Consider the following 19,147-nt stretch of genomic DNA (forward strand, 5'->3'; position numbering starts at 1 on the left):
AGGGGTCCCTCCCTTCCTCTCTCTTCCTTTAACACACAAAGAAAGAGAGAGGGAGGCGAGAGAACCATGAAACTAAAGCAGAAGGCGAGGCCCTCTACTACTGTTATATCTTTGAGAGAAAGAAAAAAGCTTGTCTCTAAGAACGGGTCTGCCCCATGCTGTCATCTCTCTAGTGGCAAAGGCCGACTGCCCGTTCTGGTTTGAGGGGCCCCGCAGGAGCTCCCCACCCCAAGCACCCAGGCAAATGTTCACTGGGCTACAAGGCTCCCCGGGGGACCTGCTGTCCCCCACGGCCCCACCGAGAGCATCTCCCCTCTGCTCAGAGAGGAAGAGGCATGGCCCCCCTCGAGGAGCCCCAGAACTGCTGGCTCCCGAGTGTGGCTCAGAGCATCAGATCAGCAGCTGCAGAACAGACAAAGCCACAGCCGTGGGCACCTCCCTGGACACTGAGGGGTGGGCCTGAGGAGGCTACATGCTCCCAAGGGAGCCCTGGGTTAATTTACTTCCTTCATAAAGTGTAAGCGATATTTGAGGAATTAGTAGGGATTATATGAGTGCCCTTTTAGAAACCATGGAAGGAAGAAAACTAAATTATATTTTTCTTTTTAAACTATAGTAAAGTTGTTTCTTTAGGTAATGCTGGTGTATAACATTATGTAAGTTTCAGGTGTACAACATTATAACTCGATCTCTGTATTCACTACAGCGTGCTTACCACCAGAAGTCCTGTTTCCATGCGTCTTACAATTGACCCCCTTTACCCATTTCACCATCCCCGACCCCATTCCCTTCTGTTAACCACCAATCTGTTGTCTGTATCTATGAGTTTATTTTTCTTTTATTTTGTCTGTTTCTTTGTTTAGTTTTTTATAGATTCCACATATGAGTGGAATCATATGGTATTTGTCTTTCTCCATCTAACTTATTTCGCTTAGCATAATATCCTCAAGGTCCATCCATGTTGTCACAAATGACCAGATTTCCTTCTTTTTTGCGGCTAAGTAACATTCCATTGTAGACACACACCATATCTTCTTTATCCATTCATCTGTCACTGGGCGCTTAGGTTGTTTCTGTATCTTGGCTATACAGTAAAGTTTGTTTTTTTTTAACCACAAAAGCTACTTAGGCCAAAATATTTACCTATTTTTTTTAAAAAAAATACTAGGAAATTGATCACTAACCTCATAGCATTCACAGTAATTCTTAAGGCAGCCTGACCTCTTGCAATTACATCCTTTGTTATGGCGAGGCTTAACGTCTCCCAATTTTCCTTTCCCAATTTTTGGTTGGAAAGCTTCTGGATTTCTATCAAGACAAGCCTAAGAGAAAATACATTTTATTATTTAAAAATAAAGTTCAGTGGGAGATATCTCGTTTGCCTGTCCTTTTGATCTAGCTGTTCCTTTAGGAGGAGCCACCATGAGCAGCGCGTCTCCTCACTTGGGAAAGCACACGGCTTCCTGTTTCATCTCGGTCCATTACTTAAAGGCACGCTGCAGCCACAGCTCCCCAGGCTTGGCTTGTTTGCCGAGTTTGAAAGTCTCACACATTTACTGTCAAATCAACAGATGGTGAAGACAAAGGAAACCACGTGTCCACGTGGGCGCGTCTCCTTCCGGCATTTCTTGTACACGTTTCCTAAGATGGTTGGGCGCGTGGTGCTCTGCTCACGGCTCGCGTTTATAAACAGCTCCCATGTCCCAGGCATCTTTCTACGTGATTTACGTGCCTTCTCTCATTCCACCTCACAGCAGCCTTGTGAAGTGTGTACTGCTGTCCTTTCTCTCTTACAGATGAAGAAACTGACACGCTGAGAGGTTCAATCACAAACGGCCAGTGATGACTCCGACCAAGTCCCCAGGCTCCAGTCCAGCCCAGGGTCACAAGCAGCGGGCCACACCTTTCTCATACAGCACGCATGGCTTTTTATCCTGGTTTGTTCATTTATTTTAACTTTCTTCCCTATCTGTCTACTCTCTATCAAGACATACAAACGTGCACATGTTTTTATAACAAAGTAATTCAGGGCTCTTGCGGGAAACTCGAGCAGCCTAGAAGTCGCAGTGGCACCCCTGTCCCTCCCTCTCCCCTCCACAGGTCAACACCTGGGACCTGTGCCGTCCCGCGCCAGGGCCACTAGAAATCCCCATCCTCACAGAAGGTCCTCTGGGTGGCACAGAGCCCGGGTGAGGCTGCCTGTCAGCGTAGCCTACTTTCTACTGAAGTCTGAGGGGCAGTGAAGGCACGGTCTGCAGGGTGGAGCGTGATCAGCTTGGGCCTGCGTGTGCCCCTGTGTCACCCACCCCAGGTCGAGTTAGAGGACATCCAGGCCCCAGAGGCTCCCTCCTGACTCCTCCCATTGACACAGCCCAGTGGGGACCACTCTTCTGACTTCAGTCGCATTAGTGTTGCATGCTCTGGAACTTTCATATAAGTGGAACCACACAGCATGTGCTCTTCTAGGTCTGGCTTCTCTCATTAGCACAGTGTCTGTGAGATTGACCCATGCTGTTGCACAGTGCTGTAGCTCCTCCTTTTTCAGTGATGTGTAGTATTCCACTACATGACACACCTCAACAGACTCAGCCCTTCTACCGTTGGGGTGTTTCCAGTTTGGGGCTGTTGTGAACACAGCTGCCGTGGGCATTCTTGCACGAGCCTGGTAGACATGCGCACTCATTTCTCCTGGCTACATTTTTAGGGATGAAACTGCGGCATCACTGCTCATACAAAGGATCAGCCTTAGTAACTACTGCCCAACAACTTCCCAAAGTGGTGGCACCAATTTCTATTCCTACCAACACTGCATGAGAATTCCAACACTTCTTAAATAAAACTTTTTACTTTTGTGTGTGTGTGTGTGAGGAAGATTCGCCCTGAGGTGACATCTGTGCCAAGCTTCCTCCACTTTGTGTGTGGGATGCCTCCACGGCACGGCTGATCAATGGAGTAGGTCCGTATCGGGATCCAAACCCACAAACCCCGGGCCCATGAAGCGGAGCGCACGGAGCTTTCACCACTTGGCCACAGGGCTGGCCTCCAAAACTCTTTACACTTTTAATTGCAGATGGTGCCCCTTCCCCTAAGGAAAATGCTACTATACTACTGATCTTTAGTGCATCATAATTTTCTTCTGTCCTATGGGTCTGGCAACGTCAAAATTGATAAGGTACTTTCCACTGATTTATCTCTAATTCAAGAGGGGAATTAAATGACTTTAGGAAGAAATCAGAGCAGCCATGGCTCAGTGTGACCATCTCCAGCCTACAGGTGATGGCCTTCAAGCCCCCTTTGTAAACCAGCGGCCCCAAGCCAGCCCCGAGCAGGCTGCAGGCCCCAAACCCAGCTGTCCTGCCTCCTCTCATGATCTCTTGTGCCTGCAGAAAGGGATGGAGACTGTGGGCTCCTGCATTCAGCCTCGAGCCTGCGGCCTGCGGGGCCACGCGAGGTGCTGTTTGCCCCTCAGGAAAGCCAGCGTAGGACGGAGAGCTTTCGCCCGTATTTTGTACAGCGGGCTAGCCTCGCCTTTCACACGACACTCTAACAGCTCAGGCTTACCTGCTACGTAATACAACCCAAGTTTCTAGTCCGCAGATCAAGGCAGAGTGGACATCTGCATGTTCTCACCTCCCGAGGCTCTGCTGCCCCTCAGAAGCCGTCCCCTGCGCATGGAGGAGAAAGCCCTCACCGCGGCCAGCGCCCGCGCCTCCAGGATGGAGTCCCAGTCACTGTGCGTCCTCCAGCACCCTGGGTCTTCCCAATATCGAAAGTAGGAACCTCTGGAGACAGTCTTATGCACCTCGTAAGCACTTTTAAAATGCATATATTTAAGGGAAATTTGTTACCTTAATGGCCTTAAACCGCTCAATTTCATGACGTAAATTGTTGCAACAATTATTACAGTTGCAGTTGTTGCAAAAGTCCCCGCTGGCAAAGCAGTCACAGTACCTGTGGGGACAAGGAGAGCGCGTCAGGGCACAGGCGCGGGGCACATAAAGGAAAACAAACCAAAGCACGAAAAGAGCTGGCCGCACGCTGTGGCCATTAACTTTTATGTCGACGACTGACTCCTTTTTTTAATAAAAACAAGATCACCTGGGAGGATGTCCTCCAGCAACTAACGCAGAAGAAAGAGAAACTAGTTAAAACCACCAGTTTCAGAAAATAGGAGTTTGCAAAGTAAAATAGTTTCCTGGAAAATGCCCGCTGATGTCAATTGTCCCCGGCCCCCAAACGCCCACGGCCGCTCTCCCAGGAGAACCATGACATGGTGGGTGGGAACATTCCAGTAATAAAGAGCCATTTTCCAGCTCTCAGCTCACCACTCTCCCAATCCACCCAGCACGACTGCGGGTGAGTTCTCCTCTTGGCCAGACCTGACTATGAGTGGAAACTGTGCAACCTGGAGGTCGAGCCTGGCCTAGGCTTTACCTTATTTCATCCTGTGTCACTGTGTGGAGGACAGAGAAATGAGGGATGGGAGAAACACATGTATGACAGGACTGCTATCATGCTCGGTCACAACGCCAGGGTTGTTCGTGAACCTGGGTTCTACGGAACAGTTTTGTTAGTAGAATCCCCTCGAGTGGAGAAGCCACTCCACGGCTTCCATTGGGACTAGAGAAGACCCATGTCTGAGACGAAGATCATGAAAAAGAGCTTCAAACCCAGGTTTTTACCATCAGCTCTGCCACCAGCTCCCCGTGTATTTATCATCCGGCGTCTCGAGCTGTCCAATGGAAGTCATGGCACCAACCACCAGTCTCACGCGCTGCCAGGGAGGCCTGAGGCCCACGTGGCTGTGCCTGCCGCGGAGCTGGCGAGCTGCCTATAGTGCCGCACGAACAAAGGCAGGGCCTCCGTGTCTGGCAAGCTGGCAGACTAGGTGTCTGTGGAAACCTTCCTGTTGCAGAAGTCCTAAACATGATTCTTTAATATCTACTGTTCTAATTTTTTTAAATAATATTTTTAGGTCCACGTCAAGAGGAAAATAAAGGAGATCATCAGAGGTGGAAAGAACAAGCCATTGTGAAGCCGAGGGGATGGGTTCTGTAGCTGCCCAGTACTGTCCTGGGGCGTCTGCTGGTGCCTAGTGACCTAGGGCTTGGGTCCCAACAGGCTGCTCAGTCAGGAGACAAGACAGCGTCTGGGCTACCAAAGGTGGAAGTTGCATCAGAGACTCTCCCCCCGCCCCAAGCGTGGCTCCCCAAGCGTGGCTCCGTGACAGGCCACCTCCCCTCCATCCACTCTACAGAAGGAACGAGCAGAGATACAGCCCTCTCTGCGCCCTGGCTGGAGAGCAAGGGGAAAATGTGAGAGACCCTCCTATGCCTTCCTAACCACGAGGATGGAGAGCAGGGAAAGGAGACAGCGAGAGAAGGTGCGGGGCTGGTAAACAGGGGAGAGAGTTAATTGACAGCAGCCTCGAGAGCACTGAACCCCGAGTCAGCAGGAGAGGGCTCTGAAGACTCAGGCTGCTCTGAAGTGGAGGGAGGGGGATGAGACAAGAACAGCACTGCATGAAATCCCACTTAGAAGGTAGTGAGCCCCCGTGCCAGCAGCTGTTGACTGCCTCTCTGCCACCGCAGCAAGAGACTGAAGCTGCTCCGGGGGTAAAACAGTTGAGGACTGGGGTATCTAACGAACAAAAGGAGGGGAGGTGGTGTTGAGAGCCCCCGGCTTCTTCTGCTCGGCTCCCAGAATCCTAGCAGGAGGCTGGAAAAGCCTTCTCGGAGGAGCTGACCAGCCCAAGGGGAGAGAGAGAAAGAGTCCGACATCGAGCCTTCCCAATAAACAGCTCAGTCACGTCGCCTGCAGTGAAGCCACCGCGGGCCAGCCCCAACCGCTGCACCCCGAGTCCCCAGACAGCTCATGCCCATTCTTCAATGTGAGCAGAGGGACAGCCAAAGATCAGCAGACACTTCAGGAAATCTTCCGATATGAAAGACAGAGGCCTAAAGAACAGACTACGCAGGGAAAAGAAAATTGGGCAGAGAAGGGTGTCCACAGCCTCAGATAGATTAAGAAAAGTTATTGCATCCATGAAACAGGAAAATGATGTTCACTGTTACTGTAACTTTGTAAGCCTTGAATTCTGATAGGTAATTTCCCCCTACTTCTCTAGAAGAGTGGACTATGCTCAACTCCTTGTGAAAGACTGAACTTTAGACTTATCTCATCAAGTAAAAATTTTGTTGAGGTTTAAAAAAAAAAAAGAAATGATGTTTAAAAAACACTCAGAGTATAAAAAAGATGCTCTGGAAAATATAAAAGTAATCACAGAGACGAAAGATTTAACAGAAGGAATGAAAACTAGAACAAAACAATAAAAGTAAAAACAACAGGAGAAAGAAAAACGTAGAGGACCAGAGTAGAAGGTCCAACATTTCTGTGATAGAAGTTCCAGAAGGATAGAATTTTAGGAACGAAGGATAGAAAATAATTCAAGAACGTTTCCCTGCCAGGTGCCCAGCAGGGTAGATGAGGAGACCCAAACCAAGACATCTCACTGTCAAGTTTCAGAGCACTCGGAACAAAGAGAAGATTCTCTAAGGTTCCAGAAAGAATAACAGCTTTCATACAAAGGATCGAGAAAAAGAAAAGTGTCAAAATTTCAATAGCAACATCAGAAACTAGAAGAAAATGCAGGAAAACTTTCAAAATTCTGAAGGAAAATTCAACTACTGGAACTTGAAGTTGGAAATCCAACTGTGCAATCCGAAGGGGTTATCTAAGTGTGAGGACAGCCCAAGACACTTTTAGACACGTAAGTTCTGCAAAAAATGATCTTCCGAGCACCGTTTCTCAGGAAGCCACTGGAGGACGTGCTGCACCAAAGAGATGCAGTAAACCGGTGAGGAAGATGACAGGAGCCAGGGGACAAACGGGAGAAAGAAGCAAAGGAAAGCCTTGGCCTGATGGCAGAGCGAGAGTGCAGGGTAAGAGGCGGGCGCAGACCTGGAAACCAGCCCTCCAGAGGGGTCGGGCGGACGGCTCTGGGAAAGCCTTCTTCAAGACGAAACTGACTGAACGCCTACGTGTTTGAGCACGTTGAAAAGACAGTTACACCACCAGAGGAGAGTTTAGGCTCCAGTTAGCGTATGTGCATGGAAAACTAAGTGCTAAGCATTAATCCAAGGGAAAAAATAAAGCACTGCAGGAAAGGACGATGGATGAAGGCTCAGCAGCGAGCAGAGTTTTCAGTCATAAGATACGAACAATACGAAGCATCTCTGACGTCTGGGGATGGGAGCGCGTGCGTTGGGAGGGGCTTCTGCGTGAGTGGGGAGAGGAACCACAGCTACACCCGCATCTCCCACGGTACAGAACAAGAGACCGCGCCCAAACGGAAAAGCCGAGAAGCAGCAACACAGCCCTGTTATTTAGATTTACTGAGGCAAATATTAAAAGATTCAGTTGAAAGTTCCTAGAGATCAAAAATAAGGAAGAATGATCAGGGAACCACCACATTTTTGTCACAAGCCTTGTATAATTATTTGGCTCTTTAAACCATACGTTTGTGTAATTTGGATAAAAATAATCAATTAAAAGTGAGAAAGGATAAACTGAAATATAAAGAAATTAGATTCAGGTGCAGCATAAAGAGACAAAGAGATTAAAAATGGAGAAGAGGGGTTAAGAGGAATGGCGGCCGGCTAGAGGGGTTCACGCGTCTGATTAGCAGCACAGCAGCACAGAGAGAACATGGCAGAGGCATGCACGGAGGAGGCTGTCTGTGCATTTTCCGGAACTGAGGAAGGTTGTGGGTCCCCTGATTTCAGAAACCTAATGAACCCCAAGAAAGATAAATAAGAAAAACCAAAGACAAAAAGAAATTCTTAAAAGCACCAGAGAGAAAAGACAGATTACCTAGACTGACAGCTGACATCTTGTCAGAAACAATGGAAAAGAGCAGAATAACATCTTCAAAGCACTGAGAGAAAAACTGGCAATCCAGGATTTTACACCTGGTCCAACTACGTTTACTCACCAAGGTCCAGGCTAGGGATGTTTCTTTTCTTGCTATACACACTTTGCTGGGTGGTTTTACTTATTAACTCTTGCCCCTCTGCTTTTTTAAACTTTCTGTTGAAGATCTTTAAATCTGTCTCACCAAACCTGCTCTGTGTCCTGTCCTAAAATCCTGATTTTCTTCTCGCCCGAACATCAGGAAAGGGCACCCCTGTCTGCTGCTAGTCCTTCCTCTCCTTCCTCATCTCCCACTCCTTCGTTAGCCTACTGCATTCGGATCTTCTTCTCCACCCTACTGGCTCTCGAGGGCAATCAACAACCTCCTGCTCAGAAAACATAAGGGCCCCTTCACTGTGCTTTAGCTCTCGGCCGCTTGTGACACCGTTACGCTCCAGAACCACATTCCCAACGTCCTATCAGACATTTCTATCTCCAGCTCAGAATGTCCGAGCCTTAACTGGCGATCTTCTCCTTCGTCTCACTCTGCTCAAGCTGTGTCCCCTCCCCGCACTAGCGGAGGCATCGTCCACCCACAACACGACCCGAGTCACTGCTGACAGTCACCTTGCTCTCATTCCCCACATCCAAGGGTACCAAGTCTACTGATTCTGGCACAGAACTGTCTTACTTTAATTTATTTTTGATACAAGTAAGTCACATTTGTTGTAGAAATTTTTTAGATATAAATAAGCAAAAAGAAAAAAATTACAATCACGCAGAATCCCACTCCCTAGAGAGGATCATTTGATGAATATATTTCAGACTTTTTCTGTAAAACCATACATATTGAAATAAATACACGTTGTTTGACTACATTTATATACAAACAAAAACAAGATCATATTCTATACACTGTTCCAGCGTGCTTTTATTATTTATCAATATCATGTAAACAGATTTATACACCATTTTAACGACTGCATAGTAGCCCATTCTATAGCAGAATCATAATTTAAGAATTCCTCTTATATGAACACTTGGATTGCTTTGTACATTTTGGAATTGGAAACAATACTGCACCAGTATTGTTACTGACCTCCGTTCTGTTCTTAGAATCCTGTACCCTCCCCCTCTTGCCACAGGGCCTTTGCATCTGCTGTTTCCTCTGCCTATAACACTATTAGCCACCCACTTTCAATCCATCCCCCCCAATTAACTCCTCCTCATCCAAATGCCCTCCTCAGGGAAGCCTTCCCTGGCTGTCACACTTGGTCAAAACTCTTCCCGCTTCTTACTGCTCTTTTGCCACATTTTCCACATTTCCACTCTGACCTTTATGTACGTGGCTATTTTATTAATATCCATCCCCTCCATTACACTGTGAGTACCAAGAGGGCAGGGACCATAACTATCTTGTTCATCTCTGTCTTCCCCATTCCTGAAATCACAGGCATTCAAAATACTTCTGGAATGAAAGAATAAATAAGCGAAAAAATGTTCCAATGCCTATGTTTGAAATCTCTCTTAGATCTGTGTTTTTTTCCTTGCTACCACCCTGCCTTAGCTCAGGGCGTCCTCATCTCTTGTCTACACTGCTGTGATGGCCTCCTAACCAATCTCACTTTCAACTTCCTCCACTTTGCCATCAGTGCTAATTTCCTAAAACACGTATCAGGCAAAAAGAAGCAAAGAAAGAGCAGTAATCCGAAAATATGAAATCAAGTGGTATCGTGCATTCCCGGTGGGAATATAAATGGTGCAGCCACTGTGGAAAACAGTATGGCGTCTCCTGACAAAGCTGAGCCTAGAATTACCAGGTAATCCAGCAGTTCCACATCTAGACATATACCCAGAAGAACTGAACGCAGGGACGCAAATAGACGCCTGTACACCATTGGACTCTCATTCAGCCTGAAAAGCGAGTGAAGCACTGACACACGCTGTGGCCTGGATGAACCTTGAAAACATTACACTGAGTGAAAGACGCCAGACACAAAAGGGAAAATATTCTATGATGCCACGTGTATGAGGTGCCTAGAATAGGCAACTTCAGAGGCAAAAAGTAGAATAGAGGTTACCAGGGGTCCGGGAGAGGGAGCAATGGGGAGTTTACTTAATGGGTACAGAGTTTCTATTTGGGATGATGAAAAAGTTCTGGAAATGGATAATGGTGATGGTTACACAACACTGTGAATGCAATTAATGCTGCTAAAAATGGTTGAATTGGGAAATTTTATGTTATGCATGTTTTACCACAATAAAAAAAAAAGCAAGATGCAGAGCAGTATGTATGAAATGCTGCCATCTGACTGAAAAAAAAAAACTTAAATTTTAAAACTTCAAAAGAAAATAAGGTTACAAATAAGTCCACATATGTCAATAATGAGATAAAGAATGTAAATGGACTAAAGAAGCCTATTAAAAGCTGTGGATTATTAGACTTGCTTTTCCAAAATTCAGCTCTATTTAGATTACAGGAGCCACCCAGACAAAATTACAAAATTACACCACAGAAAGTGTGAAAATAAAGGGATGTTATGAAGCTTAACTTGCTAATACTAACCAAAGAAAACACGGTGTAGCAATATCAGTATCAGATACAAAAGGATTTAAGGCAAAAAGCAACAGGATACACAGGTATATTTAACAGTTGATGGAAAAACTGACCAAAAAGATATAACAATCATGAATTTGTATGCCCTTCACTATAGACTCAAAATATATAACCCAAAATGGAATTATAAGGAAAAAATAGACAAAGTCACAATTAGAGTGAGAGGTCTTAACACATTTTTATCAAAAACTGATAAATCAATAAAATTTAATAAGCATTTAGCAGATTTAAACCAAAAAATTAACAAATTTGAGCTAATGCAAAGTAAATGCATCCAACAAAGAATATACATTTTTAAAGTTAATATAGAATATATTAAAGATTGATCAAACATTAAATCATAAAGGAAATCTTCATTAATTTCAAAGCATTGATATATAGACCACATTATCTGATCACAGTGTAATTAACAATTAACAACAAAAATGTAGTTTAAAAGATGAATATATACATACATACACATATATGCATACATACATACATATCTGGATACTCCAAAATGTACATCTAAATAATTCACGAGGTGAAGAGAACATTACAATGAAAATTAGAAAATATTTCGAGTGAGGGACAATGAAAGTACCTCAGATTAACTTGTAGGATGTGTAAAGCAGTACATGGGGTAATTGACAGCTTTAAGTGCATTTCCTAAAAAATAAAAAAAGACTGAAAATAAATAAGCATTTAACACAAAAAGCTAGCAAAACAAGAGAGTAAAAGAATAAAAGGATGAGGGAGAAAATAGTAAAGAGAAAAATTAATGTACTTCTGAAATAGGAACTAGAAATACAAGCAAGAAAATCAATAAAACCAAAAGCTGGTGCCCTAAAAATATGGACAAAATAGACAAACCTCTTATGAGACTGATTGAGAAAGAGAAAAGGTACAAATAAACAATAGTAGAAATTAAAATCAGGAAATTAGAAAATTTAAAAGGCTATAACTACAGATACAGAGATAACAGTTAAATAGTACATGAATACATGAATAGATGTATAAATCTGAAAATTTAGAGAAATCAACAATTTTCCAGAAAAATATAAAGTATCAAAACAGACTCAAGAAGAAATACAAACTTAGAGAAAGCAATAACTACTAGAGAAAGTGAGTGAGTACCCCATTCCCTTTCCCCACTCTAACCCCCAAAGGCACCAGGCCCAGAAGGTTTTACAGGCAAAGTTTAATCAAACTTCAAAGAACAAATAAATCCTACCTCACTCAGACATTTCAGAGGCTAGAGAAAAAGAGAAGAGGGTGGGGTGAGGGTGAGGAAGCCTGACAATGCATTTTATTAGGCAATACCAAACACTGATTTTTATACCAAAACCAAATAAAGAAAATATGATAAAGGAAAATTACAGATCTATCTCATTCATGAAAAAGATGCAAAAATCCTCAGCAAAACAGTCGGAAACTAAGTCCTGCAGTGTACACAGAAGATAAAATCAGCATATCATAACCACATTGGGTTCAATCCCTGGCCGACAAGAGCGGATTAACATTAGAAATTTTGTTCTAAGGGATCACACTGTAAGATTAAAAGAGCAAAGCAATCTGACCATTTCAATAAATGCAGAAGAAAGCCTTTGATAAAATTCACCACTCATTTATAATAAGCACCAAAAAAGAAAAGCTCTTAGGAAACAAGGAACAGAAGGAAACCCCCTTAACCTGACGTGGGCATGCAGCAGAGATGCAGGCTGTCAGCAGCCTCCACTCTCCCGTCACTCTACAGTGTCAGCAATTTTAGGTGAGCCTATGCTTGACTGCACTCAAGACGTTTCCCAGCTTCCTACCTGGCGCAGTCTGACCACGTGACTAGGTCTGCCCAATGGAGCGTGAGTGGAAGTGATAATGGCAATTGCTGGTTATGCCTTGACAGGTAAGGAGAGTGCCTCCACCCGGCCCTTTTCTCCTCCTCAGTGGCTGGAATGAGTGTGAGGGTAGGAGCCAGAGCAGCCTTCTTAGCCCACAGAATGGAAGCACTCCACTGAGGATGGCAGAGCAACTGAAAAAGGGGGCTGAGACACTCATTCTGACAAGCTGCCATGTGAGCCCTGAAATGGCTGTAGTTTAGAGTCTTTGTTATGGTATCTAAGTACACTGTCTACCTAGTACAGAGTATCTATCAAAACCTACAGCAAATAGCTTATTTAGGGCAAAGCAAGGGAATTTTAGAAGCATTTCTATTAAAATCAGCAGCAAGCCAACAACACCCAGTACTAGCACTTCCACTCACTCCACAGTAGAGGTCCTAGCTAAGACAGTAAGGCAAGGAAAGGAAAAGACTATAAAGATGGGAAAGCTATCACGGTCCTTATTTGCAGACAAGACGATTATTTAAATACGAAAGTGAAGGAAATCCACAGACAAATCATTACAACTAAGAGGTGGGATCCATGCATGGAGCAGGATCGAGAATCCAGAACCCAACCTTGCGTGCACACCCAGGCTTGACAGCTGACAGGAGATGCACTGCAGATTACTGGGGACTATATTAGTGGTTTGCAATACATGGTGCTGGACAATTAGTTGCACATATGGAAAAAAATGAAATGAGATCGCTGCCTAATGCCATTCACCAAAATCAATTCCAGGTGCATGAAGTCATCAAGGGGGAAAAGCAAACCTTTAAAACTTTTAGAAGAAACTCTAACAGCACAACTATTCAACCTTGGGATATGAGCGGATTTCTTGAAAAGAAAAGGCACTAATAATAAAGACAAGTGATAATTTTGACTGCATTAAATTAAAGCCTCCGTTCAAGAGTCACCGCTCACTTTGAGCCGTGTCACACTGGACCTCATTGGGCTCTAGAGATACAGCCATAAATAAGACGTAGTCCTCATGTCCTCATCTTATGAGACTTACCGTCGTGCAAACGTGCCCTTTTTCTCAGGATTGAGTGTCCACTGGGTTGAAAACCCATGTCTTGGGTCAGGATATACACCTTGGCCCCTCAGCAAACTCCCACTCCCTTCTTCCCACTTACGTGGACATTCCCTTCTATGCAAAATTGCTTTCCCCTCCTAAGAGGCCAGGTTGGTCACAGCATCAGAGGTAGCAGCAAGAAGAGAGCTGGAGAAGCACAGTCCTCGCTGGTCTCAGGCTCCCCCACTTGGCGGGCTTGGTCAAGAGAGACTTAAGGTTCCAAGTCCTCAACGGCAGAAAATTGGACTGCCTCCAGGTTGATGAATGAATGTCGATGGTGGTCGTTCAGAGAATGCCTGATTCCTGTGAGTTCATGCTTTGTTATCACCGCCACACGCAGTCTATGTATTCTTGCACAAGGTATTTGCATTGTGCCCCTTCTTCAGTCTACTCTTCAGTCTACTGTCCTGTGATTGCCCAGGACACCACATCCGCAGGCATCACTTGAGGTTTGGCAGCCCCTCTTTTGTCTGTGAAACACCAAAGGAGCATCACTCTATTAAAGATGTTGTTCTCAAGGTATAGGTTATTTTGGTGCTGGCAGGCTGGCGACATTCCAACACATTTTGGGTAATCCTACGCTGCCACTTAACGAGAAGGTGAGAATATTGCCCAAGAAAATACCTGCGATGCCCTGTGGTATGCTCACTTCCCACAGGCACACTGTCTCCTCAAATTTTAGAGTCTTAGTGTTTGAAAAGACCTAAGATGACATCTATTCTAAACTCATTCTTAATTCATTGGCGATCCTGAAAAATCCCCTGCTATAAAACACTTTAAAAGTTGAATTAAATACATCAACAGACGAATGGATAAAGAAGATGTGGTACATATATACAATGCAATACTACTCAGCTGCAAAACAGAACAAAATCATTCCATTTGCAATAACATGGATGGACCTTGAGGGAATTATGTTAAGTGAAATAAGCCAGCTAGAGAAGGATAATCTGTGTATGACTCCACTCATATGAGCAATTTGAAATTATGGACTAAGAACAGTTTAGTGGATACCAGGGGAAAGGTGGGGTGGGGGGTGGGCACAAAGGGTGAAGTGGTGCACCTACAACAAGACTGACAAACATTAATGCACAACTGAAATTTCACAAGATTGTAACCTATCATTAACTCAATAAAAAAAAAGTTGAATTAAATATTTAAAACCTTTTTAGATGCATATTTGAGCTGGTAAAAAATTAAGGAAACACTGCAGAGGCCAAAAAATAAAAGGCAAGCAAAAATTCAGAGGGCAAGCTAAAGGCGAAGGCTGCCACTGCCCTAAGGCCTCTGCTGATCCCAAGAACGAAAGGCTTTGGTTTGAACTGCTATGCAGAGGAAGAAGGGGGGACAACGACAATTAGAATAGTATCGGCAAATGCCTGCAAGAACATTTGTCATACGCCAGTCGTTGCTCTAGTGCTTTCCATAAATTAACCCGAATCCCAGGGTGCGCTCAAGGCAGGGGGGCAGCTCCAGGTCTACACACAAAGCCAGAACAGTGGGGGGTCAACACCCAATGAAAGAGTGCACTAGGACAAAGTGCCCTGCAAAAGAAAGGGCTAGAACACGCGTCCATCTGGGCGTTGGCTTGGGAGGATGGGCCTCACTTGGGTTTGAGACCTGAATCCATACTGATCGTGTGGCCTAAAACAAAAATTTTAAGTTGTCCAGATTGGAAATGCCACGAAGCCCCAAGTAGACTCAAACACAAACTTTCTCTGAAGGAATGGACCCTCAAGGCATTCCCACTTATGAGGTTCCAGTGATTCTAATTCACAATAAAGAAACCACACAGAACACAGGAAGTAACAAGCCATAATGAGAGAAAAGCAAGAGAAGAAGCCAACACCAGAACCAGACAGGAAAGACGTTAACTATCACGATTATAAGCTGTAGAACGTAAATTAAGTACTTAATATTTTAAAATATAAAAGAAGGAATCAAAAGTATGAGTGAGGAACAAGAGACTACAAAATATGACCATCCAGACTTGACCTGCTAGTCCACAGAATTTTGCTTAATTATAATCAATTAAACTGGTTAATCAGAGACAAAAGGCCACTGGAAAACCAGTATTGAAGACTGCTCAATCTATGATTAAAATTTGATTCAGATTTGATAAGGGTAAAAAAAGGTGAACAACATAACTGCTCCCAACAAATTCCACCCAATAGCTCAGCATAAATTGAATTGGAATGGAGGATGTTTAAAAAACTGAGTTTGAATTTGTTTAAAGTAATATGTGAAAGGGCTAATTAAAACTGTTCTGAAAAGAACTATACTCATAATATAAAACCAATTCCTCCTCTCCACGTGCTCCTGACGAGGCAGAGACGTCTCCGCCTCGCTGCGGAGGGCTCCTTCTCGCTCTAGGTGATTACCGGCCAAATGTCCAGAATCTAACACTTCTGCTGCCGCCTATATCACAAGATCTGTTATAAAAGTGAGTTTCACAGTCAATGCTTTAATAAACCAATTGTGAGGCAAATCCACGTTTAAAGGGTAGAAAAATGATTAAGAAAGGCATATGCCTTTGTTAATATGGAAAGGCAGACGAACTACTTTAAAAATCTTAAAACCATTTTTTAACAATCAACAAATTTTTCAATAAAATAATCACAAAACATTTCTCTACCTTTTTATTAAGTTTCAATCAACATCATTTTAATTATACAGATTAACTATCATTTAAAATTAATTCCTAACTTTTTGTGGCTAATGGAACAATGACAAAAGCTTGAAGCATATTACTCAAAGTTTCCAGGGTAACCAGGAGAGGAGCCGAAAAGGACGGCTCTGGCTCTACGCCGAGGAGGAAGGTGCAGGGATGAGCGCCAACCCTGGAACCCGTCTACCACAGCAAGGAGGCAGTGCACAGTCTTTACAGACGGGGAGTCAGCCCGGAGAGCCTGAAAACAGACGCTGGGAGGACAGTAGCTTCTAGGGAGGAGCCCAGAGAAGGGGGACAGGTGGGGCAGGGTACTCTGACTTTCCATCACAACCTAGCTCTAGTCATCGTTTTTACCTGTGTATGTATCACTTTGATTTTTAAAAAATACAATAATGTGTTTTTCTCTTTATTAGTGGCCAATTAGTAGTAATCCCTCTTTACCTTTATCCAGTAGCAACTCCCAATAAAGTAGGACAAATGAACCCTAAAAAAATTAAATTCCATTGCCTTGAGAACACAACATAGTTGTGGGGAGTAAAAAGGTAAAGAAAACAAAAACTATTACTGGTGAGTATGCCACACTCACTAGCGAGGCAAGCAGTAGTGCACCCACTCCTTACACTTGCTCCCGTGCCAAAGGTTTCCAACCCAAGTGCCTGTGGCACACACGCAGAGACAGGGTGGTATTGCCACCAGCACAAGTTCCGGGTCAGAATACCACGTGTTAACTTCTAGTGGAAATAACCTCCCTTGCAGTGGCCATAACGTTCCTCTCCTCTAATCCAGCGCCTCGCTTCTCAGTGTGGGGCTACGGAGGAGGCCGAGTCACCGGGCAGTGGGCGCACGCGGAGCGCGGAGTCAGAGGCGCAGTCACCGGGCGGGCAGTCTCCTGCACACAGTGCTGCTCTGGAGGAGGCCGTGCCACATGCCCCGGAGACTGTGCCTCTTCCCCAGACAGCACGGGACACACTCTGAACCTCCTCTCCTTCGTTCCAGTGCTGACCAAGCCCCTCGTGACGGTAAATTCTTTCTTTAGAGCGTCAGTCACTGACTAACCTGGAAACCTGCTCCTAGGCAAGAAGTTACTTCTGCGGCCTTCCACCGTGAAGCAGTCAATAAGTTAACCTCGTCTTGGAGACTCACTTTATTTCCGAGGCCTTAGGCGTTACTCCACTTTGTCCCCAGTGACCGTCTATACCCAGCTCTAGGCTTCCCGGGTTAGTTGGCCTCCCCAGGCCTCAAGCCCAGACTGCAGTGAGCGGCCCCTGTCCATGGGAGCCCACTCCCCTCCTGGCTCTGTCCACTCTAGACACTACCACCGTGTCCTCCACCGCATCGCAAGTTTCCATCTGGGCAGGCCACTCTGCTCGACAGTGTCACACGGTCCAGGCTTTTCCCTCTCTTCTCCTTCCTCCTCACCCCGAGCTGCACTTTCAGAGCTCCTGATCGGTTGTCTCATGGCGTGTCCAGTGTTCAGAGAGGTCTATGACTCGCGTGCACAGACTAAACCAATGACAGCTCAAATATTTACATACAGTCGACCCGAGCTTTCAGCTGTAACTTAAAACAAATCAATTTGTCTTTTCAGTTTTGTCTGTGAACAAGTTTCATGGACTTCCGGATTTTTACCCGCTTCTGCCCCCCGACATCACTGTCCCATCAATGGAGCCCTCAGTGACATCAGCAGGAGCTCTGCAACGGAAAAATCACGTGGAGACTGTGGTTACGGTTGTTAGCCACTGAAACAAGGACACGTTCTCCCCTTCCAACATGTCACTTAGAGCTGGGTGGGCACTCGGGGCAGAAAACGAGCAGCCCGTAGCAGGAGCCTAGAGCAGGGCAGACAACACAAATAAGAGAGGCTACCTTTGGTGGGGTGGGAGAGGAAGGTCAAGTTCACAGTGCTGTCAGGCATGGCATCAGGTCCACGTCCTATTCCAGCCGTATGTCCACCCTGGCCTGTCAATCTGCTTGACAGTCTGCCCTACCACCCCGCTGACCGAGCCTCCCAGGGGAGAATTTGTCTGAGAAAGTTCAATATAGATTAAACCCATTCATCAAACTTTTAAAGATTAGGAAGTGGAAATGTTACAGTTAATGCTCAACAAGGATGCCGTGTTTAGCACTTGTCTGAGGGGCTAGAGAATGTAAACGGAAACCCAAGAAAATGACACCACTTGAGGCACAGGCGGCGTCCTTTACGAAGTTAGCTGGTCAAGATTATACCAGACGTGAAGCAGGTTTACGCCGAGAGAGGGGCTGCTCGTCGCTCTGCTTCAGACGAGCCTTCGGGCAGCTGTTGAGTCTTAGCTGTAGCATGTGCACTGCTAGCCATTCAGGTTTGTCTGGAGGCTGCTCCACTTACTGACTTCTAAACAACCTTATTTCTACTTAAGAACGAAGGATTTGTGATTACTTACAATTTCAGACACTGGGATTTGGTACAGTTACATGGCTTTTTAGACTTTGTGTCCCATGAACTAAGAGTTACTCTACAAAGATTAAAAAAGAAAATGTATTCAGATTGTTACTCTTAAAAAGAGACTTAGCTAAGCATCTGGTGCTCTCGCACACATACTGAGACTCTCACCACCAGACAGGCCTAGGCATTATTCACAGGTGCCTGGCCATGAAGCGGGAGCGGCAGGCACATTCGTGGGGAGGGAGCCAACCTGCTCAGCTCCAGCCTGCGTGCCCAGAGATGCAGCCGGGATGCCGAGCAGGACCCTCTTGCTGGCCCCTTCCCAGAGTCCCCTCCCTGGATCTGTTTAAACCTGTATTGTGCTTGGCCCCCCACGCCAAATAGCTCTTTTCATTTTTATGTTCTGTATCTTCCGAAATTTGAACACTAACAGAAAGTAGGACTCAGAGAACAATAGACAGACCATCGTTTGTACTGTGGTAGCAGTGTCAGAGCTGGCCGCACTGTGAGGACCAACAACAGGATCAAAGTGTGTTCAAGTGGACCATGGGACATTGGGGACCTCCCTCCTAACTGTTCCTTTAAGGATTCGCCC

At 45.2% G+C, this 19,147-nt stretch overlaps 1 protein-coding gene across 1 annotated transcript in view; it reads right to left on the minus strand.

Annotated features, from left to right (window-relative positions):
- The window catches only part of TESMIN (testis expressed metallothionein like protein), a 38,726-nt gene that overhangs the window by 4,043 nt on the left and 15,536 nt on the right, over positions 1–19,147 (minus strand). Inside the window, exon 7 of the mRNA XM_070230238.1 lies at positions 3,849–3,951. Coding sequence (XP_070086339.1) covers positions 3,849–3,951 — 103 coding nt within the window. The remainder of the gene's footprint in view (positions 1–3,848; positions 3,952–19,147) is intronic.

This window comes from Equus caballus, chromosome 12, assembly GCF_041296265.1.
Source record: "Equus caballus isolate H_3958 breed thoroughbred chromosome 12, TB-T2T, whole genome shotgun sequence".
Classification (NCBI taxonomy): Eukaryota; Metazoa; Chordata; class Mammalia; order Perissodactyla; family Equidae; genus Equus; species Equus caballus.